The 13,748-nt window shown below is 54.8% G+C and overlaps 1 protein-coding gene across 30 annotated transcripts in view; it reads left to right on the forward strand.

The window, feature by feature from the left end:
* Positions 1-13,748, forward strand: part of MAPT (microtubule associated protein tau) — a 115,943-nt gene that overhangs the window by 71,000 nt on the left and 31,195 nt on the right. For 9 of the 30 annotated variants that reach the window (XR_004280540.1, XM_032321020.1, XM_032321024.1 and 6 more), the window contains 5 exons: positions 994-1,049; positions 3,638-3,835; positions 4,902-5,028; positions 6,319-6,372; positions 7,888-8,153. Coding sequence is in view for 29 of the 30 variants with exons in the window: in XM_032321020.1 (XP_032176911.1) it covers positions 994-1,049; positions 3,638-3,835; positions 4,902-5,028; positions 6,319-6,372; positions 7,888-8,153 (701 nt within the window). In the remaining variant the exon portion in view is untranslated. Of the gene's footprint in view, positions 1-993; positions 1,050-3,637; positions 3,836-4,901; positions 5,035-6,318; positions 6,373-7,887; positions 8,154-13,748 lie in introns of all 30 variants that reach the window. The other 21 variants (XM_032321026.1, XM_032321028.1, XM_032321046.1 and 18 more) reach the window with 6 other exon arrangements.

The following is a 13,748-nucleotide window of genomic DNA, read 5'->3' on the forward strand; positions in this document are numbered from 1 at the left end:
TTCTCAACCCGTCCTAGTGGTTCTGCTGTGTGGGACTGTGTGACAGTGACTGGGCTAGACCATCAATCTGGGTCACTCCAGAAATCCAGTCTCCGGCAGCCAGCAGGAAGCTCCAGGAGACCCCACTGACCTCTCAGCAGGGAGAGTATGGTACTGAGACCAAGGACGAAAGTCTATAATCAATCTACAATCAGCAAAGAATGTCACCAGAAGGGAAGGATGAGTGCCTTTTCTAGATACGAAAGTCGCCAGCGGTTTGATCCTAAATTCCAGAGATGACCTGTAAAATGTTTGACGATAACTAGTCTGTAGCTTATTTGGGGAATCGACAAGGATTAATCCCCGTGGGAGGGCCCGTAGATGGCAAGAAGACCCTTCCCGGCTGGTCAGGGGTGGACCAGGCTTGTCGAGGGCAGGGCTGCTGGGGCTGGAGACCCTAGCCGCCCTCCCCCCAGCCATTAGTGAGGGACAAACTGCAGGAAGACAATTCATCACCCTGACCCTTGGCGGACAGCACAAGTAAGGGATCCTGCAGGGGTTTGGAGCATAGCTGAGCTGCCGCGACTGTGCCCGAGGGTCTCCAAATGCCCCTCCTTGGAGTGGGGTTGGTGCCCCCTGGGAGAGGCAGACCCTGGAAGAGACAAGGAAGGAGCCTATGAGAGGTGAGGTCTGCACTGTCTGCCTTCCCTGATCGCCCCTGTCACCCGCGTGTGCCTGGAAGAGTTTCCACTGCGTCCCCTCTGCATGTCCCCACCCTTGGCCAGCCTGCTGCCCCCTCTTGTCAGGGTGCGCCAAGCAATGACCCCAGTGTGCTGTGTGGATACTAACAAGGAGAGACAGATTCAAGGGGGAAAAAGTCCACACGGTTTCCACCCAGCCCAGCTGAGCAGAACACACTGTACCTTTCCCGGGAAATCAGTGCAACCGCATCCAGGTCTTTCCAGGAGCTCTAGAAACAGGTGTAACATACAATCTCATTTTATGTCTTATCAGCTCGCATGGTCAGTAAAAGCAAAGATGGGACTGGACCCGAGGACAAAAAAGCCAAGGTAAGCTGACAAAAACCACAAAACTTTGCCAGCGTCAAGTTTATCAAGAAGCCATGCTTATCTGAATTTTTATATGTAACACGTGGGGAGCCTCTGTCACCGAAGGATGACTGTCATTTAAAAAATGCTTTGTGTTTTCATGCAAACTGTTAAAATTCCAGCATTTATCTACTTTGATGCTTATGCCAGGGAAGGGCGGTCAGCAGGTGAATGAATTCATGCTCCTAACTGCAATTCCGTTAGCGTCGTTGAAATAAGACGTTCATCGTAAACAAAGATACACTTGAATTTTCTGCAATAAAGTTTGAATTTTGCACATCTTAAACTTGCCACTGCAGATCCAGGCTCAGTGAGATGTATGTACACATACATACTTAAGGTGTAGAGAAAATACCATTTATTCAGGTGGCTGAGAGAACATTGATCAAGGAAGCGACCTCTAACCTAAGGTGGAGGGTTCTGGGAAAGCCCTAGAAGAGGGGACCTACGAGGCAGATGGGGAAGGAAATGTGAAGGAGAGTTGCTGAGGCAGCACTGGGAACAGCATTCCGAGGAGTAGGAACAGCACAGCAAAGCCCAGACACGTGAAGAGATGATACATGTTCTGAGAATTCTAGGCAGGTGGGTTGGTTGCTGTGGAGCTCCAGGTGGTGCTGGTGTACAGTGGGAAGGACAGTAGGGGAGGGAAAGCGGATACACGCCTCAAATGCTCAGTGGACGAGTGGGCAGCAGTGCGGTAGACGCCATCTTGAAATCTTGCCAAGGCGCCAGTTTGACACAAGCTTTAGTCAGACGTCAAAAACCAACCTGAGGTATGGTAAATGGAGCCCCTGCTCCCACCAAAAGTGCCTCCAGAACGGTGCGGGCTTTCTCAGTGCTTGCTGTCAGCTGATTGTGCCTCCTCGAAAATTCTCCTGTAACTGCACAGTAGAGTTTCCTCAGAGGAAAATCCCTCTGTGGTGCTAGATGAAGACCTATTTTCTGTAAAGGCATCTAAAATTTCCGATATAAATCCTGCCCGGAACATCTGGGTCTGAATCCATCCCAGAGCCCTGGTGGGGTCCTCAGAGGGTAGCTCTAGGAGTTGGGGAGCATGTGTGGTGCCTCCCCTCTAGGAGGTCAGGGTTTGCCATCATAAGACCTGGTGAGGCAGCCCAACGGTCCTGCGTGGACCTGGGCAGCTGGGCCCTAGGGACGTGAAGCCATGGCAAGAGCTGCTGCTGGCCTGTCGTGCCCCACGTCAGGGGAGGCCCAGCCTCAGGCATGCATGTATTCCGTTCATTCATTCGTGTGCATGCGTGGGAACAATATCCCTGCCCTGGACATCAAATGATCTGGTCTTGCACGACCCCGGGCCAGGTAGGGAGTGCCGCCACCAGAAGGAGGCCTGTGCACCAGGGAGAGGAGGGGCACCCACCCCCGACTTTTATCATCACCAGTTCCAAGACCTCAGCCTGGGTCCGTCCCTTCACACCTTTCCCCACCCCCTGGGCCCTCCTCCTTGCCACACGGGGCCCCCACCATTTTGGTGGGGTATCTGAGGACAACGAAAAAACAAATCCAAGGTCCTTGCTTGGTAGCTAGCTCTGAGTCCCTCTTGGAAACACCTCTGGACTAGGCCTCTCGGTCTTAGGCCTGAAGGTGTGACCCCCTTCCTCCTCCTCCCAACACACCCCCTCCATCAGGGCCAGTTAGGACAGACCATGAGTCCCAACCACCGTCCATCACTTACCCTCTCCTCGAGGGGGCAGCTCCGTCTCTGAGGCCATCCAGCCCCATACCCTTTTGTTGGGCTACCTCACCCAGGGTCTTTCATGAAGTAGAATGTGTTCAAGACTGAACATTGGCCAGATTAGGATTTAACAGGTAGTGTGAAAGGTTAGTTTTGTTTGAGACTTTAATCAGAAAGTGTGTGCGTGTGTGTTGTATGTGTGTGTGCATGTGCACATGTAACCTGAGGTATAAGGCAGAATTGTTAAGACTTGGGATAGGCAAAATCCTGACATTAGCAAGTGTGAGACTCTCGATGTGGCAGAAGAAGGCCAAGGGCTAGCAGGCCGGCATGAGTTCCTCAGCTGCAATTTAGCAGAAAGTGGGGCCCTGCTGACCCATGACACCCTGAGGATGTTTTCTTGAAAAACATCCTAAGAATCCTATGCTTTGGCAATCTCCATGAGCTCTTTGGGCGTGAAACACCTTTAAACCAGTAGTCTCCAAAGTGGCAGGGGTGCAGCACAAGAAGATCTAATGGGCCGAAGAACATTCTAGAACTTCTATCTATTTTTTTTTTCCCCACCTCTCTTTTAAAAAGACCTGCCATACATAACTTTTATGAGGTACATGGTGTGTTGGCATCGTAGCATGTGTATTTAACTGATAAATTACTACCAGGACGTTAAGAGCGTGTAGCCACTTTCGGTCCTTGGGGATCAGAAGGACGGATGAGGGTACACAATCCAAACCGTTTGGAGATCACTGCTTTAAACCATTGCCTGCCTTGTTTATTTTTAGTTGCTGTCCTTTTTCAGTTTGTTCCCCTCCCCCATGTGCTGACTTTTATTTTGATTTTATTTATGTTTGTGTTTAAGACATCCACACCTTCCTCTGCTAAAACCCCGAAACCTAGGCCTTGCCTTAGCCCCAAACGCCCCACTCCTGGTAGCTCAGACCCTTTGATCAAACCCTCCAGCCCTGCTGTGTGCCCAGAGTCATCTTCCTCTCCTAAACACGTCTCTTCTGTCACACCCCGAACTGGCAGTTCTGGAGCAAAGGAGATGAAAGTCAAGGTAAGGAAACCACCTTTGAAAAGAATCAGGCTGCTCTAGTATGGTTTTCAGATGGATGCTGTTTTTAGCCACAGAGAACTTCCTTCAGAGAAACTCTTACCTAGAAGCACCACGTAGAGCAGTGAGCTTTCTGGTAAACCGGGACAAGGGGGGGGCGTGGCACTATTCATTTAAGAAATTATTTATTTATTTATTTATTCCCAGCTGACCTTAGTCCCCTGTAGCACCTGACAGGGCCCAGTTCTGAAATCAATCAATCAATCAATCAATCACTGCCCTAACTGGGAGTGCTTCTAGAGCGCCCCCTTGTAGGTTGGGTACAGGGCCACCACACAGAGCCTGTCCTGCAAGGGCTCTCCTGGCCCCACCTTGAACCATCCTGTGATCTTTGGTGAATGTCAGTTTCTTTTTTGAGTCTGTGTTATGTGTCAAGGTCAAACCCAGTGACTGTTCCCAGTCAGTAGACGGCTTGCGCATCGGCTCTTGACCGTTGGGCAGTTTGCTAATTGGCACCAGTGTTCACCCTGCCAAGGGCTCTTAGGGTGCTCAGGAGTCACGGAATCCTAAGGGTTGCTTGGGACAGAACAGAAGAATGACCTAGCTCTGTTGGTACCCGAAGTCAGGTTCATCAGTGTCCCTCAGGGGCCTCTGGTAAAACCAACCTCAATGAGTCTGGTGAATCCCTGTGGAGGGTTGGAGAATGGCTGTCCACACGGGAATGTCCCGCCCGCCCATGAGCCCTGGGCCAGTGATGAGCCTGTTCGTCCTTCTAAGCTCTGTGACCTTTTTATAAAACACAACAGCACCCCTCCTGCGGAAAGCTCACCTGCGCACTTCTTCCAGGAGCACTCGGAGGTCAGGGCGCTGGGCGCCTGGGTGGAGCTGGGGGTTCGTGCGCCCGCAAACCCCTAACATCAAGGAAGACATTTGTGGCATCTAGCAGGGAAAGGGTCACCCCAGTCTTAGCCTCGTTTTGAGTCAAGGAGGTTGAGTGGGGCTCGCATGGACTGCAGGTGAGTCACCTTTCCCAGACGTGAACACCACGATACCATGCTTCGGTTGACAGGGGGCGGACGGTAAGACCGGAACGAAGATCGCCACCCCGCGGGGAGCGGCCCCTCCAGGCCAGAAGGGCCAGGCCAACGCCACCAGGATCCCAGCGAAAACCACGCCCTCCCCAAAGACCCCTCCAGGTACTGGTAAAAAAATGTTCTCGGACACTAGGTCAGGGGCAGCTGTCGGTGGGTGCCGTTCCCTGGCGGTGGGTCACTGCCGGTCACGGACGGGCACACAGACACCTGCAGCTCACTGAGGACCTGAGCGCTCATTTTCTTTCTAAGCCTTTGGACAGTTTTCCAAGGTCAATATTGAATCCCCACTTTTGAGCAATGACGAAATCAAGGCCTTAAAAGTGTGCACGTATAAGTCTAAACAACTCACTTCAAGCACGAGGAGAATGCAGGCGTGGGACTAACTAAGCGGCAGGAGAGGGAGTGCTCTGAGTTTCTCTGACCCCCAAGCCTGGGGGGCCCCCGTGTGGCGGCTCTGTGTCTCTGGAAACAGAGCAGCCGCCCAGTTGGGTCCCCATGGGTGTCCTCACACCAGCTGCGGCCCCTGCTCCGCTGGACTTGCTGGAGTGGGCCCTTTGGCAGCCCCGAGCCCTCGGCTGGGCACCTGTGTGCTGCCCTATCCCCCAGTGGTCCTGAAAGTCAAGTTTAGTTAGTTCTGAGTCCTGAGCAGCCTTCCGTGGAGCAAATCTGCTCCCGGCGGCCCTAGAAAGAATAGTTGCCCTCTTTGGGTTTGGGAGACAGCCCGGCCGAGCTCCTCTCCCTCTCCCTCCCCAGGAGCACTGTCCTGGGGGACAGGAACTCAGGGCATCTGGCCTGCCTTGGCTTTGGGGAGGTGCCCGGGAGTCTGAGGACTTTGCACGGGCCTAGAGAAGCCGGCACTGGCTTGGGGGTCTCTCTGCTGGGCGGGGGCCCCCGGGGGACAGCTCAGAGCTCAGAGCCCTCTATCTTATCTGCATGCGGTGATGTTTGCCTCCTTTGCCCTGGGGTGCTTCCTGCAGGGGTGCTCAGCTCACCAAAACCTGCTGGGTGGCTCGTTCCTGTTCATGCGGCATAAGGCTAATTCACAGAATCGGGATTGGGTTTTACACGCGACTCTCATCCTGCTTTTCTTCCCTTGGCATCAAGCCTGTTGACTCACACAACTCACAGCACTGGGAACAAGAATGTGCCTTTCTCTTTGGGTCTTACCTGCATTCGGGTGGCGGCTTGCGGCGGGGGCTGACCTCTGTGGGCCACCTCGACCTGTGTCCTGCCACCCGGAGGGGTCGGGACCCCTGTTCCCCGAACACACTCCCTGCCTCCCTCGCCTCTGCTCCGCGGCCTGGCTGGCGCCGGCAGCATGATTAACAATTTCACAGAGGCCCCGTTTAAGCTTGGTTATAATGAGGCTCCCTGTGGATTTTTCTTTTTAAGCTACCAAGCAAGTGCAGAGAAAACCACCCCCTGCGGGGGCCAAATCCGAGCGAGGTAATTCGGGGGCTGCTTCTCCCTGTGGGTGCTCGCTGTTCGTGCGTGGCTGTCCATTGGCCTAGGTTTTGAGAGCGGAGACGACCTGCTTCTTGAACCTGAACGTGGAATCCTCCGAATTCCTGCTCCGCGTTTTGTGGCTTAAGCAGATGCATTGGTCTGACGGACCTTTCTGTTCACGCGCGTTCTCAGGAGCCTGGGCCGAGGCTCGGGGAGCAGGGGGCAGGAAGCACGGACGTGTGAAGTTCCCACTGGCATTTATTAATGAGGGCGGTGAGCGCTGCCCTCTGTACTGGATGCTTGCCCTCAGGTCAGCTCTGTGGGCTGTGGCCACTCTCCCCACGGTCCAGATGAGGATGCAGCCTTAGGAGGCTGAGGGACTCGTCCAGGGTCAGTCTTGCCATTAAGTGGCACAGAAGGGATTTGCAGTCACCCCCCAAGTGACTGTGGTCAGCCTTTGTGCCTGGAGGCAGGAGCAGGGGTGTGGGGGTATTGAGCCTGGGGCAGAGGCCTTGTCCATCATTTCTCCGATGTGGAAAGGGAGGAAAAGCTTGGTTTGTCCTGTTGCCACGGAGCTTGATGACCTTAGGGTCAGACGTGGAAACTCTAAAAATGGCAAGACTTTCCCTTCCTCCTGATGAGAGAAATTGGCTTTTCGCTGCTGCGGGCACTTCCAGCCAAGAGCTGCCCTTCTCCAGGGTGGGGTCTGCAGTTCCCGGTTTGGGACACATGGTTCCCGGGGCAGGGGCTGAGTCTTGGGGAAAGAGCAGCCCCAGCAGCTTCCTCGCAGTGGGGAAAGATGCATGGACCACCGTGCATCGGCGTAGGAGGCAGGGAGTTCTTGGAGAGGGCAGGGCAGGCGGCACAAGGTGGCCTGGCTTGTCGGGAGAGCTGCGGACAGGTGCACACAGGGCAAGCGTCCTGTTCTGGAGCCCACATACTGCAGAAGGGTTGGGGAGGTTGTGCAGGGCCTGCTGGGAAAGGGGCCTGGAACTTGCCGAAAGGGTCTAATAGAGCCAGACAAAGGTGGCCCCTGGTCCTGTCACCATGTCACCCCTATTCAAGGAAAAGCCACAGAGGATGGCACTAGAGTTTTTCAGAGCACATCTGCACGCATCCGTGCCAGGCCTCCCTCCCCGTGGGCTTGGTTGTTATTCCCACATTCCAGCTGGGGCGCGTAAGCTCAGAGAGGGAAGGTGACTTGTCTGAGACCACACAGCTAGCTGGACCTAGTCTCTTGACGCCAGGGCCATGGCGCAGAGCTGGTCCCCTCTGGAAAGGGTACCCGGCAGTCCTTGGTGACAGCTCGGTTTCCCCCCGGGAGACAGGGAGTCTCTGTCCCAACGAGACAAGGCCAGCCTCCTACTGGCTCAGTGGAACCTCCCACCTGGTTCCCACCTGCCTAACCAGCGCTGGGTCTGGGCGTGGGCCCCCCCGGGACAGGCAGCCCCTAGAGTCTTTTCTTCCTTCCCACCGTGCCCCAAGTGCTGGCCTCACCACCTCCTGTCTCTCCAGGTGAATCGGGGAAATCCGGGGATCGTAGCGGCTACAGCAGCCCTGGATCCCCAGGCACTCCTGGCAGCCGCTCCCGCACCCCGTCCCTGCCAACCCCGCCCACCCGGGAGCCCAAGAAGGTGGCTGTGGTCCGCACGCCACCCAAGTCGCCGTCTTCGGCCAAGAGCCGCCTGCAGACCGCCCCCGTCCCCATGCCAGACCTGAAGAATGTCAGATCCAAGATTGGCTCCACGGAAAACCTGAAACACCAGCCAGGCGGCGGGAAGGTAAGGGCGCGCGGGCAGGGGCTGGCCCCAGGACGCCGGCGGCAGAGGCGGGCAGTGACCCTGCCCACACCCGTCCCCTCACACCCTTTTCCTTTTCAAGGAAAGTCAGCTCTGGCTCAGTTCTGTGTTGGGGTCACCACCACACTGTGAGTGCCCTGCTCAGGGGACAGAAAGCACTGGTTCTTTCCTTCCCTGTGTGAGCCCCTGCTGACCGGACAGTCCCTCTGATGATGAGGTTGGGTGTGTCTCTGTGACCCGGGGGCACCCACAGAGGTTCCCCATCCTGTCTCGTGTTTAGAACATGACACGACCAACCTGTAGGTGAGTCTCTCTGGCGTTCCTTGGACATTTCTCTAGGTTAACACTCTCTCTAATCCTCAATTCTGGGGGAATCTGGGGTGCCCTTTTGAACAACTGGTTCTTTGGGGGCACATGGGCACTCATGAAATCTTTGGTTTCCCTAATGGTGGAGAAATGTGAACTTCCAAAGGCCTAAGGTGGCGGGAGGTGGCGACTGACCTGGACCCCCTCCTTCTCCTCTTGTCCCCTGCCCCCCCGTTGTAGAAGCTTGGTCGAAGCTTCCCAAGGCTGACATAGAGAAGACCACAGATGGGGCAGCTCATATAACAGAAGTGTATTTGCTCACTGTTCTGGAGGCCAGAAGGCCAAGATCAGGGTATCGGCAGGGCTGTTTTTTTGTTGTTGTTGGGTTTTTTTTTGAGGTCCCTCTGCTCGGCGTGTAGATGGCAGCCTTCTTGTGTCTCACGGGGGCTTTTCTCTGGGTGCCTCTCTGTCCTAGCCTCCCCTTCCAAAAGGACCCTGTCATACTGGATGGAGGCCCAGCTTGTGAAAGGCGCTATCTCCAAATGCAGTTCCATTCTGAGGCATTGGGAGTTAAGACATCAGCATATGAATCTGGGGGGACACAGTGCAACCCTAAACAGCCTGCCCCCCACCCTGTACTGGTGGTGGGGGTGGGGAAGGGAGAAGAGATGGCTTGTGTGCGGGGGACCAGGACTCAACTGTTGAGGCGCTGATGTGTTGGGCCTCCCAGACTCGGGCCGTCTGGGCACCCGTGATCCTCCTGCTGTGCTGGGGGAACGTTATAGAACCCAGAGCCAGCATTTCCCTTTCCAGTCAGAGCCACTCGTCTCCCCCCACAACGGGGACCGTTGGCACTATGGATGTCCCTCTTGGCTGGGGCCTGGGTCACCATGAAGGGAGGGTGTCTCAGGGCTTTCTGTCTATGTTGGTGCCTTAACTGAAACCCTGAGCTCTGCTCCCTGCGGAGCCTCAGGGCCTCCCCTCAGCCTTCCCCATCCTTGGGGTCCCGAAGAGTTCTGCCCCACTGGGAGGTCTGGGTGCCTCTCCGGGTAGAGCCCCAGGGCTCATGGCCACCGGTCTGTGGTCCCCAGGGTTGGCGCTAGACCCGTGTTTATTTTTCTGTGGTGTTTGCCTTGGCTGTTCCTTGTAAAGATGCCTGCGTCCTTCCAGAAGGGGCTCTGGGGCAGCTGGGGTGTTGGCTTGAAGTTGACCCCTCTGTGAAGCTTTATGGACAGAGGGTTGACAAGGGGATGGGTTGTTCCCACGGGTGTCCGCACACCTCCCTCAGCGCCATGAAAGTCCCACGTGTGCCGTTTACACAGCATAGAGGGACCACTGGCCCCTCATGGTGGAAAAGGGAAAACAGCCCCCCTCCCCCCGCCAACACAGCCGGCTCTGCACCTGTGAGAAGATTGTGGGGCTGCGACCAGTGTCTCAGGACAACAATGACTGCAAGAGAGAAACTCACCATCAGCAAACCGCCCCCCCGCCCTGCCGCTGCCTGTGGGCTGTCACACACCAGCAAACACCCACCTCTTCCTGCCCCAGCCGCACCCCCATCAGCCCAGGCTGCACCCCCCCAAGCCCTGAGTTCCTCTGAGGTTGCCACGGAAAGCGTGGGTGTCCCTGGCCCTGTTCCAACAGTTCGGCACAGGCCCCAGTGCTAGGGCGGAGCATTTCCCACTGAGGACCCTTCCGGGGCCAGAATCTGCCCCTCGCACCCACAGCTGCCCACCAGTGGGGGAGGAGTCCAGTGGATGGGGGCAGCGACCTAAGGCTCTGGGTGGCCCAGTCTCCCCTCCTTAAGACCTCACCGTGCTGGGCGCAGACCTATGGCCTCACATATACTGGAGGGGTTCAAGGGGAGAGGAACACTTTATCTGGGGCTCCGTGGGGTAGGGCGCAGGGAAGTGGCCTAGGGAGGAGGAACAGCTTCCCTTAAATCCCATGGAGAACCTAGAAAATTGTTGGAAACAAAGAAAACCTCAGCCATAACGAAGAGGAACAGTAATCTCCAGAGAAAACGAGGAGCCAGGAAACAGGAAAGAAGGCACGTGGGATTTGGGGAGGGCTTTCAGAACGCCTGGACTAAAGGTTTCTGGAGCTTTCCTTGTGATCGTTGGGGCCCGCCAGACAGTAAGGGCTCAGTGGGAGCTTATTTCGACAGCAAAAGGGCCGGCACTGTGAGTCTGACGAGTACCCTGACCCCCTGCATAGGTGGTCCCCTGAAGGAGGAGAAGCGAGAGGGCCCAGTTTGAAAAACCTGCAGAGACTGAAAATACCCAGGATCGACGTAGATCAGTGACTGGGGGAAAAAAATGTAAAACATCCGTGTTCTGCTTTGTACTTTACTCTGTTCTCATGATTTGCTACTACGAGTAGGTATTGCTTGAAGATTCCAGAATTCTTTTTATTTATTTATTTGACAGATAGATCACAAGTAGGCAGAGAGGAGAGGGAGAGAGAGGAGGAAGCAGGCTCCCTGCTGAGCAGAGAGCCCGATGCGGGGCTCGATCCCAGGACCCTGGGATCATGACCTGAGCTCAAGGCAAAGGCTTTAACCCACTGAGCCACCCAGGCGCCCCTCCAGAAGTCTTTTTTAAAGGAAAATGCAGATAGTCACTTGGCTACTTGAACAGAATCAGCTGAATCCACCAAAGGCTGGGGGAGAAGGCAAGGCAGGCCAGCACCGCAGACCCACGTGCCTGCTCCCGGGGGCAGCGGCCCTCCTCCCTGACTGCAGGAGAATCACCTGGGGAGGCTTGGTGGGGGAGGTAGGAGATTCTTCTAAAAATCCTAGTGCCAGAGCCTTCCCCAGGCCCATCAGACTCTCCCAGGGAGCCTCCCCAGGTGTTCTCAATGTGCAGTCCCCGCTGAGACTTGGATTCTCACCTGCTGGCTCTGACCTCGACCCCTCCTAGGCTCTCCTGTGCTACGCAGATCTGAGGACTGAGCACAGAGGGAAGCACAGGGATCCCAGGGACCATCCAGAGTGGGAGAGAGATGGAGCTCACTTGGGGCCAAGGCCTCCTGGTCAGAACTGGGGCGGAGCCTATGGCTCTGAGGATGTCCAGACCAGTCCTGCAATGCTTGGGCCCCAGGCAGGACAGAAACCAACCAAGAGAGCCAAAGGGTTCCCCCTCCATCCTCCAGAGCTTTGGGCTGCAATATTCCAGGTGGCCACAAGATGGCAGCAGAATGCTGTGTCTGTCTCCACGCGGGAGCACTGAAGGCTGTATTTTTAAAATTCATTATATTTAGCAACAGGGTCCCAGTTCTCTCCTAAAAAGCACACAGAACATTTACGTGAAGTCAGTTAAGTCCATTTGTACCTGGGATAGCCTGCCTCTCCTGGATCAGGGCCAGGGATTCAGCTGAAGCTGAGCTGAGGGGCCTGGCCCTGCCGAACCAGGCTGGGACCCTTCCCTGGGGATAGCCCTGTAACTCCCAGGCCCTCCAAGCACCTCTCCCTGTGCACGGCATCTGTACCTCTCAACAAGCTTGTGTAAATCCCTTCATATTAAAGATGTACCCCGTACATCGACTCTAGGGGTGCCAGGCTGGGCCCAGCCAGCACCAGGGCCATGCTGGAGACAGGCTTTGCCAGGGACAGCCGGTGGACCCTGGGCCGGACTGGGAGCTCCTGGGGGGAGGACTGGGCCACCTGGAGCATCTTGAGAGCTCTGAGCACGCACTGAGTCAGATCAAGGCCTGGGGAGCATTTGGCACAGCTTCAGGTCCTCAAGGAAATGGACAAAACCAAAGGGAGTGCTCTTCCTCCCCGCCCCACCTCAGCCTCTCCTCCTGGATCAACCCCGACTGCAGGAATTTCTCCCTTGACTGTGAGTCCCCTGAATCAAAATCTGGAGATTTGAAAACATCGTTCTTTCCTTTGATGAGGATTCTCAGTGTCTGCCCAGAGCCGAGGCTCAACAGTCCTACATGTGGCTGTAGCTGAGAAATTAAGTTTCTGGATTTCAGTTTCATAAAGCCAACCCTTTTAGCTCCCTTCTGAAAATCTAACACTTCGTAATGGGTGTTGACTTAATTTGACGACTAACAGTAATTCAGGTCTTCTTTGTAAATATCCTTATGTCTACTGCCAAATCCCACAAAAAAAAAAAAAATTGTTGCCCTTTTTGTGGGATTGGAACAAGAAGAAGCCACATTAAAAAAAAAAAAAAAAAAGTCTATGTACGTTGCAGATCTTGTTGCTTAATATCACTAACTTCATTTGGTGAGTTTCTTAAATGGATTAGTTCAGAAAACAAGGTTATCTTTGTAGCAAAACTGGTGAGTTTTCTTTGTCAGATAAGGGTTATGGAGCTCCTCATGGTCCCTGTTTTGCCTTGATCTCCAGGACGCTGAGAGTTCAAGGTAGTTAGTGATCCGTCTCATCGTCAGTCTTGAGGACCTCTCCTCCTTTGACTATTACCCTTTTAATTTTGTTGTATTAGTATTTTGTGTGTGTGTGTGTGTGTTTTCTAATACTAGACAGCCCCAGTGCCTTTTGTGAAAGCAAGCAAGTCTGCTTCTGGGACTTAACCATTGGAAAGGGATGAGTAAACCATGATGTAACCCTTCTGTGGGGACAGAGGGCGTTCGGGTCGCACTCCTTAAAATCTGAGGGTGGAGTGCGCTAATTCAGAGACACTGTGCCAAGGGGCGGCACCGTCCCACTTGCTGCTCTGGCTCCTGGCTCCTGCCCGGGCTGAGCCCTACATCTCCTCCCCGGCAGGAGAGAATTTCGGAGTCCACCCAGAGAGAGGGTCGTTGGTCCTTGGTGTTTGAGACACCCAGCTTGAGGACAGCTGGGGTGAAGTGTTGTTGTCACGTGGGTAGCCCATAGTGAGGTCTTGATGTGAGAAGGTTGCTGAACCCCTCGGGGCCTCAGATGGTCTCCTCAGCACCAAGTTAGGGGCAGGGCAGGTGAGGAAGATGATGTGGAATCAGATATTTACCCAACCGCTAAATGAGGACTGGTTTTTACATTTAAAAAACCAGAGAAGAGGGGCACCTGGGTGGCTCAGTCAGTTAAGCATCTAACTTTTTTTTTTTTAAAGATTTTATTTATTTGACACAGAGAGAGAGAGAGAGATCACAAGCAGGCAGAGAGGCAGGCAGAGAGAGAGAGGGGAGGAAGCAGGCTCCCTGCGGAGCAGAGAACCCGACGCGGGGCTCGATCCCAGGACCCCGGGATCATGACCCAAGCCAAAGGCAGAGGCTTTAACCCACTGAGCCATCCAGGCTCCCCGAGCATCTTACTTTTGA

This window comes from Mustela erminea, chromosome 18 (assembly GCF_009829155.1).
Source record: "Mustela erminea isolate mMusErm1 chromosome 18, mMusErm1.Pri, whole genome shotgun sequence".
In the NCBI taxonomy this organism is placed as follows: Eukaryota; Metazoa; Chordata; class Mammalia; order Carnivora; family Mustelidae; genus Mustela; species Mustela erminea.